This window comes from Oncorhynchus masou, unplaced genomic scaffold (assembly GCF_036934945.1).
Source record: "Oncorhynchus masou masou isolate Uvic2021 unplaced genomic scaffold, UVic_Omas_1.1 unplaced_scaffold_1559, whole genome shotgun sequence".
NCBI lineage: Eukaryota > Metazoa > Chordata > Actinopteri > Salmoniformes > Salmonidae > Oncorhynchus > Oncorhynchus masou.
This window is the reverse complement of record NW_027005647.1, coordinates 49,369-64,422: the sequence shown is the minus strand read 5'-3', so window position 1 is coordinate 64,422 and position 15,054 is coordinate 49,369. Positions and strand designations below refer to the sequence as shown.

General features: G+C 48.1%; 1 protein-coding gene across 1 annotated transcript in view; it reads right to left on the bottom strand.

Annotated features, from left to right (window-relative positions):
• LOC135531223 (semaphorin-5B-like) overlaps positions 1 to 15,054 on the bottom strand; it is a 120,046-nt gene that overhangs the window by 57,731 nt on the left and 47,261 nt on the right. The window contains exons 2-4 of the mRNA XM_064959345.1: positions 6,810 to 7,030; positions 458 to 557; positions 162 to 207 (exon numbers count right to left, since the gene is read on the bottom strand). Coding sequence (XP_064815417.1) covers positions 162 to 207; positions 458 to 557; positions 6,810 to 7,002 — 339 coding nt within the window. The 5' untranslated portion in view covers positions 7,003 to 7,030. The remainder of the gene's footprint in view (positions 1 to 161; positions 208 to 457; positions 558 to 6,809; positions 7,031 to 15,054) is intronic.

The following is a 15,054-nucleotide window of genomic DNA, read 5'->3' as shown; positions in this document are numbered from 1 at the left end:
AACGGAGCCTACTGGCCAACAGTTACTCTGATGTGTCTGGTCTCTTCTACAATTTCAACAAACTATATGGTTGCCTAGCTACCATTTGGAAGAGTGAAAACAGCCCTAAGTAATGTGGTGTGTAATAACGGGGGGAGCATGGAGAGCTGTGAACGGCTTACCTGTAAGAGAGAAGCATTACTGAGACTCAGTCTGAAGATGTGATTTCTGGAGACAGAGGAGAGAGAGTTCTAACCAACATGATGGCATATTCTACATCAGTAAAACAAACAAGCAAAAGTCTGTTGTGTTGGATGTGTGTGTACATGTAAAATAGGTGGTCTGTGAGTGGGTTGCACGTGTGTGTGTGTGTGTGTGTGTGTGTGTATGCTTAGGTGTGTGTGTGTGTGTGTGTGTGTGTGTGTGTGTGTGTGTGTGTGTGTGTGTGTGTGTGTGTGTGTGTGTGTGTGTGTCTCACCTAGCTCCCACAATCAGCTGGTTTCTGGTCAGGTCAAGGGTCAGCTGGGAAAAGTCCTTCACTCCGGGACGAGAGAATCCTGACATCCAGGGACTCAGTGCTGAAAGGAGGAAGAGGAGGGAAGGAAGATGAGGAGGTGAAAGGAGTGTGAACATCCAGTCGGTTGGGAAGCCGACACTAAACGGTCGCTGGCTCAGGCCCTGCTCTGACTGTGTGAAATGTCTCTCCCCTGACGCTTTACCTGAAACATGGGGATGAGCCTTTCAGCCTGTGTCATCAACTGATTTTTCACGAGGCATCAACCAGCTCCTGTAGATCCATTATGACAGTAGCAGGCTAACACAGTAGTAGCATGTTGACACATCTGTATCATATCAAGATCAGTGCGACTGTGTGAGCGGGTGGCTCAAAACCAAAAGCTGCCAAACCAGCAGATAATCTCTCCTTGAGCCCTGTGCTGAAACGCATGCTGACCCTTACCAGAGGCTGAGCTAAAGTTAGCCTGCTTCATTAGATGGAGAATGAGAGACAGAGGGAGAGTTAGGGGGAGGGAGAGAGAGAAAGAGAGAGAGAGGGGGAAACAGAGGGGGAGACAGAGAAAGAGAGAGTGAGAGAGAGAGAGAGAGAGAGAGAGAGAGAGAAGAGAGAGAGGGGGAAACAGAGGGGGAGAGAGAGAAAGAGAGTGAGAGACAAAGAGAGAGTGAGAGACAAAGAGAGAGAGAGAAAGAGAGAGAGAGAAAGAGAGAGATAGAGAGATAGAGGGGGAAACAGAGGGGGAAACAGAGAGGGAGACAGAGAAAGAGAGAGTGAGAGACAAAGAGAGAGAGAAAGAGAGAGAGAGAGGGGGAAACAGAGAGGGAGACAGAGAAAGAGAGAGTGAGAGACAAAGAGAGAGAGAAAGAGAGAGAAAGAGTGGGAAACAGAGAGGGAGACAGAGAAAGAGAGAGTGAGAGACAAAGAGAGAGAGAAAGAGAGAGAGAGGGGGAAACAGAGGGGGAGACAGAGAAAGAGAGAGTGAGAGACAAAGAGAGAGAGAAAGAGAGAGAGAGGGGGAAACAGAGGGGGAGACAGAGAAAGAGAGTGAGAGACAAAGAGAGAGAGAGAAAGAGAGAGGGGGAAACAGAGGGGGAAACAGAGAGGGAGACAGAGAAAGGGAGAGTGAGAGACAAAGAGAGAGAGAGAGAAAGAGAGAGAGAGAGAGAGAGAGAGGGGGGGAAACAGAGGGAGACAGAGAAAGAGAGAGTGAGAGACAAAGAGAGAGAGAAAGAGAGAGGGGGGGGAAACAGAGAGGGAGACAGAGAAAGAGAGAAAGACAGAGAGAGAGAGGGGGAGACAGATGAAGACAGAGAGAGAGAGCGAGAGACAGAGGAAGACAGAGAGAGAGAGCGAGAGAGACAGATGAAGACAGAGAGAGAGCGAGAGACAGAGGAAGACAGAGAGAGAGCGAGAGAGACAGAGGAAGACAGAGAGAGAGAGCGAGAGAGACAGAGGAAGACAGAGAGAGAGAGAGAGAGAGACAGAGGAAGACAGAGAGAGAGGGAGAGACAGAGGAAGACAGAGAGAGAGAGGGAGAGACAGAGGAAGACAGAGAGAGAGGGAGAGACAGAGGAAGACAGAGAGAGAGGGAGAGACAGAGGAAGACAGAGAGAGAGAGCGAGAGACAGAGGAAGACCGAGAGAGAGAGATTGAGAGAGAGCGGGTGTTAGAGAGAGAGAAAGAGATGGGGGAGACAAAGAGGTCTTTGGGGGGAGGGAGGGATGTACCCAAAGCAATAAAGCCAGGGTTTGTTTTGGTGTCCTGATGTTAATGTAACTCGACACCCAGTCAAAACAGCCAAGGCTCGGGACTCTGCACCAATAGAAAGACTGTTTGATGGGCAAATATAAACAGTTTAGCTTGGATGCGTCCAACTGGGGACTTTAAATTGAGGAGATAGAGACACAACTTCAAAACAAATGGGAAAAGTCAGAGAAGGCGAGCAAAGACGTTCTCATATCGACGTGATATCAGCCTGAACTAGATTCTTGCAACAAAGTTCAGTGTATCTCAGCAACAGTTTAATATATAGATCATTTCTACAGACGACAGGTGATGTTAAGTGTATTTCAAAATCATAACACTGTAATGTGAAAAAAGCCTCAGCCATTGAGATAGTATTGTAAAATGTGAAAGTCCACACCACTCTGCTAACACAGACAGACTGTTAATCAGAACCACTAGTACCCCAAACCTCACACTGTTAAAACAGACCTTTGGTTCTTGGTCCATAATATGAAGTTAATGCTCCCTCTGGGTGGGAATAATCTCCTTCCAAAATGAGAAATGGTATCCTGCATAAAGGTTAGTCCCTCTGAAACCTTTCAATGACGACGATATTAAAAATGAAAAATGGCACACAACTTCTGACAGCATTCGTATCACACCATAAACATCCCCTTCTGGATAGAGTTGCTACTGTACGCTGCTATGAGCTCTTTACAAGATGTCTAACCGAGTTCTCACTAACACAATGTTGTGGAGTTCTGCCTGTTTCACACCAGGTCAGAACATGTAGTCGCTACAGTTCTATTCTCTAGTAGATGGATCAATGAATAAATATATTGAATGCTTTCATTTCTCATAGGGAAATGTGCAGCAACATACAGGCATGCTTGACACAATGTCACTGGATCTGAATGGCTTCAAATCAAATATTATTGGTCACATACACATGGTTAGCAGATGTTATTGGTCACATACACATGGTTAGCAGATGTTATTGGTCACATACACATGGTTAGCAGATGTTATTGGTCACATACACATGGTTAGCAGATGTTATTGGTCACATGCACATGGTTAGCAGATGTTATTGGAAGTGTAGCTAAATGCTTGTAAAAGGACTAGAAGCGAGGCAGCCCTCTCTGTCGATGCCATCTTTAAAAGGCTTCAGTCCATATCCATGTTTGTCTACAGCGGGAGATGGACAACTGCTTCTTCTGTAGGCCTGCGATCAATTCCACCCCCAAAATATGTCAGTCACTGACAGCACGTGTCAGCTAACATGTTTTAGATTGGTAAGTTAGTCTTGCCAGCTATCTAAACTTGTAGTAATCATGGTTGAATTACCGACCGGGGCCCATTGATTTTATTAGTCACTCTCACTCAGAAATCATATTAAAAACTGCAAACATTTCTCTCCACCCAATGGCCAAATGTGAAGAATTGCAGGAAATAACTAGAAAACGTAAAATTTTTCTCTCTGCTGTCATGAGGGGAAAAAAGTTGATGTCACTTCGGGCCGTCAACATGCTGACTGCATGTTTTACATTTGTAAACAATTCTTATTTACAGTGACGGCCTACCCCGGCCAAACTCTCCCCTACCACGGCCAAACCCTCCCCTACCCCGGCCAAACCCTCCCCTACCCCGGCCAAACCCTCCCCTACCCCGGCCAAACCCTCCCCTACCCCGACAAAACCCTCCCCTACCCCGACAAAACCCTCCCCTACTCCGGCCAAACCCTCCCCTCCCCTACCCCGGCCAAACCCTCCCCTACCCCGGCCTACCCCTCCCCTACCCCGGCCTACCCCTCCCCCTACCCCGGCCTACCCCTCCCCTACCCCGGCCAAACCCTCCCCTACCCCGACCAAACCCTCCCCTACCCCGGCCTACCCCTCCCCTACCCCGGCCTACCCCTCCCCTACCCCGGCCAAACCCTCCCCTACCCCGGCCTACCCCTCCCCTACCCCGACCAAACCCTCCCCTACCCCGGCCTACCCCTCCCCTACCCCGACCAAACCCTCCCTACCCCGGCCAAACCCCTCCCCTACCCCGACCAAACCCTCCCTACCCCGACCAAACCCTCCCCTATCCCTCCCTAGCCCGACCAAACCCTCCCCTACCCCGGTCTACCCTCCCCTACCCCGGCCTACCCCTCCCCTACCCCGGCCAAACCCTCCCCTACCCCGGCCTACCCTCCCCTACCCCGGCCAAACCCTCCCCTACCCCGGCCTACCCTCCCCTACCCCGGCCAAACTCGGAGGACGCTGGGCCAATTTTCCACCGCCCTATGGGACTCTCAATCACAGCCGGTTGTGATACAGCCTGGAATCGAACCAGGGTGTCTGTCATGACACCTCAAGCACTGAGATGCAGTGCCTTAGACCGCTGCGCTACTCAGGAGCCCTGTGTGGGTAGGCAGACCAGCGAGCCACTCGGGAGCCCTGTGTGGGTACGCAGACCAGCGAGCCACTCGGGAGCCCTGTGTGGGTACGCAGACCAGCGAGCCACTCGGGAGCCCTGTGTGGGTAGGCAGACCAGCGAGCCACTCGGGAGCCCTGTGTGGGTAGGCAGACCCGCGAACCACTCGGGAGCCCTGTGTGGGTAGGCAGACTCGCGAGCCACTCGGGAGCCCTGTGTGGGTAGGCAGACCCGCGAACCACTCGGGAGCCCTTTGTGGGTAGGCAGACCCGCGAGCCACTCGGGAGCCCTGTGTGGGTAGGCAGACCAGCGAGCCACTCGGGAGCCCTGTGTGGGTACGCAGACCAGCGAGCCACTCGGGAGCCCTGTGTGGGTAGGCAGACCAGCGAGCCACTCGGGAGCCCTGTGTGGGTACGCAGACCAGCGAGCCACTCGGGAGCCCTGTGTGGGTAGGCAGACCAATGAGCCACTCGGGAGCCCTGTGTGGGTAGGCAGACCCGCGAACCACTCGGGAGCCCTGTGTGGGTAGGCAGACTCGCGAGCCACTCGGGAGCCCTGTGTGGGTAGGCAGACCCGCGAACCACTCGGGAGCCCTTTGTGGGTAGGCAGACCCGCGAGCCACTCGGGAGCCCTGTGTGGGTAGGCAGACCAGCGAGCCACTCGGAAGCCCTGTGTGGGTAGGCAGACTCGCGAGCCACTCAGGAGCCCTGTGTGGGTAGGCAGACCCGCGAACCACTCGGGAGCCTTGTGTGGGTAGGCAGACCCGCGAACCACTCAGGAGCCCTGTGTGGGTAGGCAGACTCGCGAGCCACTCGGGAGCCCTGTGTGGGTAGGCAGACCCGCGAACCACTCGGGAGCCCTTTGTGGGTATGCAGACTCACGAACCACTCGGGAGCCCTGTGTGGGTAGGCAGACCCGCGAACCACTCGGGAGCCCTGTGTGGGTAGGCAGACCAGCGAGCCACTCGGGAGCCCTGTGTGGGTAGGCAGACCAGCGAGCCACTCGGGAGCCCTGTGTGGGTAGGCAGACCAGCGAGCCACTCGGGAGCCCTGTGTGGGTAGGCAGACCAGCGAGCCACTCGGGAGCCCTGTGTGGGTAGGCAGACCAGCGAGCCACTCGGGAGCCCTGTGTGGGTAGGCAGACCAGCGAGCCACTCGGGAGCCCTGTGTGGGTAGGCAGACCCGCGAACCACTCGGGAGCCCTGTGTGGGTAGGCAGACCCGCGAGCCACTCGGGAGCCCTGTGTGGGTAGGCAGATCCGCGAGCCACTCGGGAGCCTTGTGTGGGTAGGCAGACCAGCGAGCCACTCGGGAGCCCTGTGTGGGTAGGCAGACCAGCGAGCCACTCGGGAGCCCTGTGTGGGTAGGCAGACCAGCGAGCCACTCTTCAGAGTTCTTGTGGCCCCACCCACATCAGAGTTGCCCATCCGGTCTCCAGTAAGACAACAATAGCAGACAGCAGTGTTCCCTGAGCTACATAGTGATGCCAGTCTCAGCCACATTGAACCAGCATGTGACAAGTGTCTGATGATTGACAGTTGACTGACAGAACAGTTTACCATTCTCCCCACTCTTCCTCCCCCCCCCTCCTCTCCTCAGACCCCTTTCAGAAACTACACCCCAGAGGGGGGGAGCATCCTGGCAAAGGACAGACACTTTCTAACAGACATCCAAATGGAGTGGAAAGTAGTCTCTCTCTCTCTATCTCTCTGGATAATGGAACCCTGAAAAGAGCTGACTGTGGAGGGAAGGAGTGAGGGGGGGGGTTGGGGATGAGAGAGAGCAAGAATAGACAACTCTCTTACAAGGGAAAAGGCTCCAGAAATGAGAGGAGTCCAATTATCTACAATCACAAAATGTTGCTGTCCTTTGGGTTTCTCTTGGGCCAGACCCATATAGCTGGCGTTCCGGGCAGAGGAGTGATTGAGAAGCATGAGGCTGCAGAATCCTCAGAGGAGATAGCAGTGAATAGCAAACCATTGTGAAACGTCTCATTGGAATAATGATGCTAGTGAGGAGTAGATTTGCAAAATGGTATTGGAAATCTGTCAAATACTTTCGCTATGCTTGACTGAGCTGCCTGGAGCACCGCAACCAATTGCATACTCTTAAAAATGCAACCCTGCCTACCCGGCACAACAGGCAAATGGTCAAAGTATCTCATGTGCTCACCTTTGTATGGGACGATGGGATGAACTTTCCTGGTACACTCCGGTAGGGGTGGGAACGGACTCTCAACGTTGACCAATGGCTGCTGGCATAGACAGAGTGGCAGGCAGAGGAGCAGCACTAGACCAACGGGATGAAGGGACACAAACTCCCACAGAGACGTCGCCATGGTTACGGGGCCAACCACGCCCACCATACCTCTAACTGGTCCTCGCAGGACACACCTGAGGGAGGAAGGACAGAGCTGTCAGTCAAACATACACATGGCCAATGACGATAGATTATAACATACAGACAGCCAATCACCACTTAGACAGTAAAGTGCAGTGAAAGACAACTAGAACGACATTGTCTTCTGTATAAAATGTATTTGAGCTTTTAGATATTTTTACTCCTTGAAAGATATGGGAACTAAAGGTAGAAAGAGCAGCGTGTCAGCTGAACACCACAGACCATAGATAATACTATGTTTTAGATATGCAGGGGTTGAGGGAACAGTGTCCCCCTTAATCCCCTTTAGCCGATAGAATAAGAGAACAATGGCCTATTTTCATAGAGTAGAATAGTTTAGTATAGAATAGTTTACAATAAAATTGTTTAGTATAGAATAGTTTACATTAAAATAGTTTAGTATAGAATAGTTTACATTAAAATAGTTTAGTATAGAATAGTTTACAATAAAATAGTTTAGTATAGAATAGTTTACATTAAAATAGTTTACATTAAAATAGTTTACATTAAAATAGTTTACATTAAAATAGTTTACATTAAAATAGTTTACATTAAAATAGTTTAGTATAGAATAGTTTAGTATAGAATAGTTTAGTATAGAATAGTTTAGTATAGAATAGTTTAGTATAGAATAGTTTAGTATAGAATAGTTTAGTATAGAATAGTTTAGTATAGAATAGTTTAGTATAGAATAGTTTAGTATAGAATAGTTCAGTATAGAATAGTTCAGTATAGAATAGTTTAGTGTAGAATAGATTAGTATAGAATAGTTTACAGTAGAATAGATTAGTATAGAATAGTTTACAATATAATAGTTTAGTGTAGAATAGTTTAGTATAGAATAGTTTAGTATAGAATAGTTTAGTATAGAATAGTTTAGTATAGAATAGTTCAGTATAGAATAGTTTAGTGTAGAATAGATTAGTATAGAATAGTTTACAGTAGAATAGATTAGTATAGAATAGTTTACAATATAATAGTTTAGTGTAGAATAGTTTAGTATAGAATAGTTTAGTATAGAATAGTTTAGTATAGAATAGTTTAGTATAGAATAGTTTAGTATAGAATAGTTCAGTATATAATATTTTATTATAGAATAGTATAGTGTAGTATAGATTAGTATAGAATAGTTTAGTATAGAAAAGTTTAGTATAGAATAGTTTAGTGTAGAAAAGTTTAGTATAGAATCATTTAGTTTAGTATAGAAAAGTTTAGTATAGAATAGAATACCGGAGCACCAAGGCTCCTCAACAGCTTCTAGCCCCAAGCCATAAGATTGCTGAACAATTCATAAAATCGGATTACCTCAACTTGCCTGTACCCCCACACACTGACTCGGTACAGGTGCCCCCTGTATATACCCCCCCACACTGACTCGGTACAGGTGCCACCTGTATATACCCCCTCACACTGACTCGGTACAGGTGCCCCTGTATATACCCCCACACTGACTCAGTACAGGTACCACCTGTATATACCCCCACACTGACTCGGTACAGGTACCACCTGTATATACCCCCCACACTGACTCGGTACAGGTGCCCCCTGTATATACCCCCCACACTGACTCAGTACAGGTACCACCTGTATATACCCCCACACTGACTCGGTACAGGTGCCCCTGTATATACCCCCCACACTGACTCAGTACAGGTACCACCTGTATATACCCCCCACACTGACTCGGTACAGGTGCCCCCTGTATATACCCCCCACACTGACTCGGTACAGGTACCACCTGTATATACCCCCCACACTGACTCGGTACAGGTACCACCTGTATATACCCCCCACACTGACTCGGTACAGGTGCCCCCTGTATATACCCCCCCACCCCACTGACTCGGTACAGGTACCACCTGTATATACCCCCCCACACTGACTCGGTACAGGTACCACCTGTATATACCCCCCCACACTGACTCGGTACAGGTGCCCCCTGTATATACCCCCCACACTGACTCGGTACAGGTGCCCCTGTATATACCCCCCACACTGACTCGGTACAGGTACCACCTGTATATACCCCCCCCCACTGACTCGGTACAGGTGCCACCTGTATATACCCCCCACACTGACTCGGTACAGGTACCACCTGTATATACCCCCCCACACTGACTCGGTACAGGTGCCACCTGTATATACCCCCACACTGACTCGGTACAGGTGCCCCCTGTATATACCCCCCACACTGACTTGGTACAGGTGCCCCCTGTATATACCCCCCCACACTGACTCGGTACAGGTGCCCCCTGTATATACCCCCCCACACTGACTCGGTACAGGTGCCACCTGTATATACCCCCCCACACTGACTCGGTACAGGTACCACCTGTATACACCCCCCACACTGACTCGGTACAGGTGCCCCTGTATATACCCCCCACACTGACTCGGTACAGGTACCACCTGTATATACCCCCACACTGACTCGGTACAGGTGCCACCTGTATATACCCCCACACTGACTCGGTACAGGTACCACCTGTATATACCCCCCACACTGACCTGGTACAGGTACCACCTGTATATACCCCCACACTGACTCGGTACAGGTACCACCTGTATATACCCCCCACACTGACTCGGTACAGGTGCCACCTGTATATACCCCCCACACTGACTCGGTACAGGTACCACCTGTATATAACCCCCACACTGACCTGGTACAGGTACCACCTGTATATACCCCCCACACTGACCTGGTACAGGTACCACCTGTATATACCCCCCACACTGACTCGGTACAGGTACCACCTGTATATACCCCCCACACTGACTCGGTACAGGTGCCACCTGTATATACCCCCCACACTGACTCGGTACAGGTACCACCTGTATATACCCCCCACACTGACCTGGTACAGGTGCCACCTGTATATACCCCCACACTGACTCGGTACAGGTACCACCTGTATATACCCCCCACACTGACTCGGTACAGGTACCACCTGTATATACCCCCACACTGACTCGGTACAGGTACCACCTGTATATACCCCCCCACACTGACTCGGTACAGGTGCCACCTGTATATACCCCCCCACACTGACTCGGTACAGGTACCACCTGTATATACCCCCCACACTGACTTGGTACAGGTGCCACCTGTATTTAGCCTTGTTGTTGTTATTCTTATTGTGTTAATTTTTATTATTACCTTTTATTTTAATCTACATCATAAATATTTTCTTCTTCTTGAACTGCACTGTTGGTTAAAGGCTTGTAAGTAAGCATTTCACGGTAAAGTCTATACTTGTATTCAGCGCATGTGACAAATAAAGTTTGATTTGATTTGAATAGTATAGAATAGTATAGAATATTGTAAAATAGAATGTATAGAATAGTATAGTCTAGAATAGTGTAAAATAGAATGTATAGAATAGTATAAAATAGTGTAAAATAGTCTAGAATAGAATAGTATAGAATAGTCTAGAATAGTGTAAAATAGAATAGTATAGAATAGAATAGTGTAAAATAGAATAGTATAGAATAGAATAGTGTAAAATAGAATAGTATAAAATAGTCTAGAATAGTATAGAATATAATAGTGTAAAATAGAATAGTATTGAATAGAATAGTGTAAAACAGAATAGTATTGAATAGAATAGTCTAGAATAGAATAGTATAGAATAGTCTAGAATAGTGTAAAATAGAATAGTATAGAATAGAATAGTGTAAAATAGAATAGTATAGAATAGAATAGTGTAAAATAGAATAGTATAAAATAGTCTAGAATAGTATAGAATATAATAGTGTAAAATAGAATAGTATTGAATAGAATAGTGTAAAACAGAATAGTATTGAATAGAATAGTCTAGAATAGAATAGTATAGAATAGTCTAGAACAGTGTAAAATTGTATAGTATAGAATAGAATAGTGTAAAATAGAATAGTATAAAATAGTATAGAATAGTCTAGAATATAATAGTGTATATTAGTCCATCAGAGACTGACATTCTTCTTCTGTTCTGCTCCCAACACCCCCAAGACAGACAGACTCAAACACTTACACTACATCTGTTACTGTAAACTTCTGGTGCAGTTATTCAACCGTCTCTCCTGCATGTTGTGGGCACAGATGTGGAACCCTCCTTCCTCCTTAAAGATGTGGAGCAAGTGAAGGAAGAAGGAAGCATCAAGCGTAAGTTGCTGCAGTCCTAAACATCTGGCCCTAGCTAGCTGCTCACAGCAGCCTCGGAGAACACTGGAGTCGGCAACTTGGCACAAGTCCAGTCTAAAACCATCTGGGTGCTTAATGCCCCACTATCACCATGGGCATCAGCAGACGCTGGCACACACACTGTACTGTACATCACTGAGGAAAACACACACGCACACACAATCGTGCTTGCACATGGACACGCACTCACGGACACTCACGGACACGCACGCACACAGGCATGCTCCTTCTCACATTCCCTCTCTCCCCAATGTCCTTGTTGTAGTGCTGAAGGACTGGAGAGTTTTTAACGAAGTAAAGTTCATCATTAATGTTGGCAGTGAACCATAAGAGGTGTTCAGCCACAACTGTAATGACTTGGTGTTTGGGCGTCAAGCAGCTGCCAGGGGTGTGTGTGTGTGCGTGTGGGTGTGTGTGTGTGTGTGTGCGTGTGTGTGCGTGTACATGATCAGAGTCAGGTATCTTGGATGAGAGAAGGGAGGGTCTCCTTCTGTTGATTATGGCAGTAGATACAGTAGGTTGTCATGGTAACACCATGTATTGCTGATGGAGATGATTAGTGATGTGGATGATTATGAACAGATGCGTTTGTGCGTTAGGAGTTGCGTTAGGAGTTTGTGATGTAGCCTATACATGCTGTACACTGAGGGTACAAAACATTAGAAACACCTTCCTAATATTGATTAACAAAACATTAGGAACACCTTCCAAATAATGATTAACAAAACATTAGAAACACCTTCCTAATATTGATTAACAAAACATTAGGAACACCTTCCAAATATTGATTAACAAAACATTAGAAACACCTTCCTAATATTGATTAACAAAACATTAGAAACACCTTCCTAATATTGAGTTGCACCCCCTTTTGCCCTCAGAACAGCCTCAATTTGTCAGGGCATGGACTCTGCAAGGTGTTGAAAGTGTTCCACAGGGACACCGGTTCGTGTTGACACCAACGGTGTCACGACTTCCTCCGAAGTCGTCTCCTCTCCTTGTTGGGGCGGCGTTCGGCTTTCGAGCCATCGCCGCTCCATTTCTCATATATCCATTTGTTTTGTCTTGTTCCCTACACACCTGGTTTTCATTCCATAATTACTGCATGTATTTAGTCCTCTGTTCCCCACCATGTCTTTGTGTGTAATTGTTTATTGTTATGTGGATTTTGTCAGGCGCTACACTTTTGCTATGTTCCGTGTTTTTGGCACGTTATTGTTCTTATGTGCTGTCATTTTTGGACCGGATTTAAAGTGCGCCTGTTTCTTACATTCTGTGGAACCCAGACACAGTCCAAACCCTCCTACCACCCAGCCAGCAATAAATCATGCAACACAACTTTGATTATAGGCTTTACTCCAGGCCCTCTGTTGTCTCTAATTGGCCTTTGGATCTAAGTCCTGACCAGGCAACTTACTCATTAAACTGCTGCCCTACACAGTGTGTGCATCCCAAATGGCACCCTATTCCCTATAGAGTGCACTACCTTGGACCAGAGCCCATGGCATACAGTTCTGAAGAACCATGAATCAAACTGGACAATAGAGGCTAGTAGTCCGTGTCACAGTCTCACAGCTGGGCAACTTCTAGCCAATGACTCTCCACCAGTTATGAATAGATGTTAGATCTCAGCAGTGGTGGAAAAACTACTCAATTGTCATACATGAGTAGAAGTAAAGATACCTTGATAGAAAATGACTCAAGTAAAAGTGAAAGTAACCCAGTAAAATACAACGTGAGTAAAAGTCTATAAGTATTTGGTTTTAAAATATATTTAAGTACCAAGAGTAAATTAAATTGCTCAAATGTATCAAAAGTAAAAGTATATTTTTTTATTGAGACGGATAGCCAAGGGCACACTACAAAACTAATTTACAAAGAAGCATTTATGTTTAGTGAGTCCACTAGGTCAGAAGCATTAGGGATGACCAGGGATGTTCTCTTGAAGTGTGTGAATTGGACCCTTTTCCTGTCAAAATGTAAATAAGTACATTATTTTCTTTAGGAATGTAGTGAAGTAAAAGTTGCCAAAAATATGAATAGTAAAGTAGAGTACGAATACCCCAAAAAACAACTTAAGAAATACTTTAAAATATTTTTACTTAACTACTTTACACCACTGGATCTCAGTATGGAGAAGTGTTTAGACTTCTAGCCAATGGCTCTCCACCAGTTAGAGAGAGAGAATAGCAGTAGTTCAGAGCTCATGATTGACTCCAGACAGGGGAGAGTAGGGGCTGGTCCAGACAGACAGAGGAGAGTAGGGGCTGGTCCAGACAGACAGAGGAGAGTAGGGGCTGGTCCAGACAGACAGGGGAGAGTAGGGGCTGGTCCAGACAGACAGGGGAGAGTAGGGGCTGGTCCAGACAGACAGGGGAGAGTAGGGGCTAGTCCAGACAGACAGTGGAGAGTAGGGGCTTGTCCAGACAGACAGGAGAGAGTAGGGGCTGGTCCAGACAGACAGGAGAGAGTAGGGGCTGGTCCAGACAGACAGGGGAGAGTAGGGGCTGGTCCAGACAGACAGGGGAGAGTAGGGGCTGGTCCAGACAGACAGAGGAGAGTAGGGGCTGGTCCAGACAGACAGGGGAGAGTAGGGGCTGGTCCAGACAGACAGGGGAGAGTAGGGGCTGGTCCAGACAGACAGGGGAGAGTAGGGGCTAGTCCAGACAGACAGTGGAGAGTAGGGGCTTGTCCAGACAGACAGGAGAGAGTAGGGGCTGGTCCAGACAGACAGGAGAGAGTAGGGGCTGGTCCAGACAGACAGGGGAGAGTAGGGGCTGGTCCAGACAGACAGGGGAGAGTAGGGGCTGGTCCAGACAGACAGGAGAGAGTAGGGGCTGGTCCAGACAGACAGGAGAGAGTAGGGGCTGGTCCAGACAGACAGGAGAGAGTAGGGGCTGGTCCAGACAGACAGGGGAGAGTAGGGGCTGGTCCAGACAGACAGGAGAGAGTAGGGGCTGGTCCAGACAGACAGGAGAGAGTAGGGGCTGGTCCAGACAGACAGGGGAGAGTAGGGGCTGGTCCAGACAGACAGGGGAGAGTAGGGGCTGGTCCAGACAGACAGGGGAGAGTAGGGGCTGGTCCAGACAGACAGGGGAGAGTAGGGTCTGGACTGCCCTGTAGCCTGGGGTTTTTGAGGCAGACATGGCCCTTATAGGAGGGTGTCTGTAGCTGTAACCCTAACACCCACACACCTTCCCCACACACACACTCCCTCCACGTCTTCTAATGAGCGTTACCCGTTCTCCTCTGGCCTGCCACAGACACATTCTCCCTCCACTCTCTCCAGACCCCCTAAAGTCAGGTCTGTATTGACCATGTCTAATCCACCTCAATGGCCCAGACCCACAAAATCCCTCTAAAGCCTGCTCCCAAACCAGGGGTGGCATCTCTAGAGCCCTCTATGATCCAGCTCCATTCAGATATGAGCCTGAACCAAAGAGAGGAAGAGAGAGGGAAAGAGATGGGGAAGGGAGGGAGGAGAAAACATCTCAAAGAAGAAGACAGAGAACAATGTGTTGTAAAAGCACATAAAGGTCCTTTATACGGATGCCAAGTCCTTTTATGGACATATCAAATGTGATCATCTGTGAAAGATGAGACAGTCTAACTACTGGGTAGAGCGAGAGATGATGTGTCAAGCATGGTGAAAACCCCCTGGGGAGATGGAAGGAGTGGATAAATGCTGCGTTGGTGGCCTGTCTGGACAGCCGTGGGACTACAGTACCGTTTATACTGGAACAATGAGGATGTGCTGCTAACAGGGACTTAATGACCAACAAACAGCATGTTTAAAGTCAACGCTTAATGAAGGCTTCGTCAACCCTTTATAAG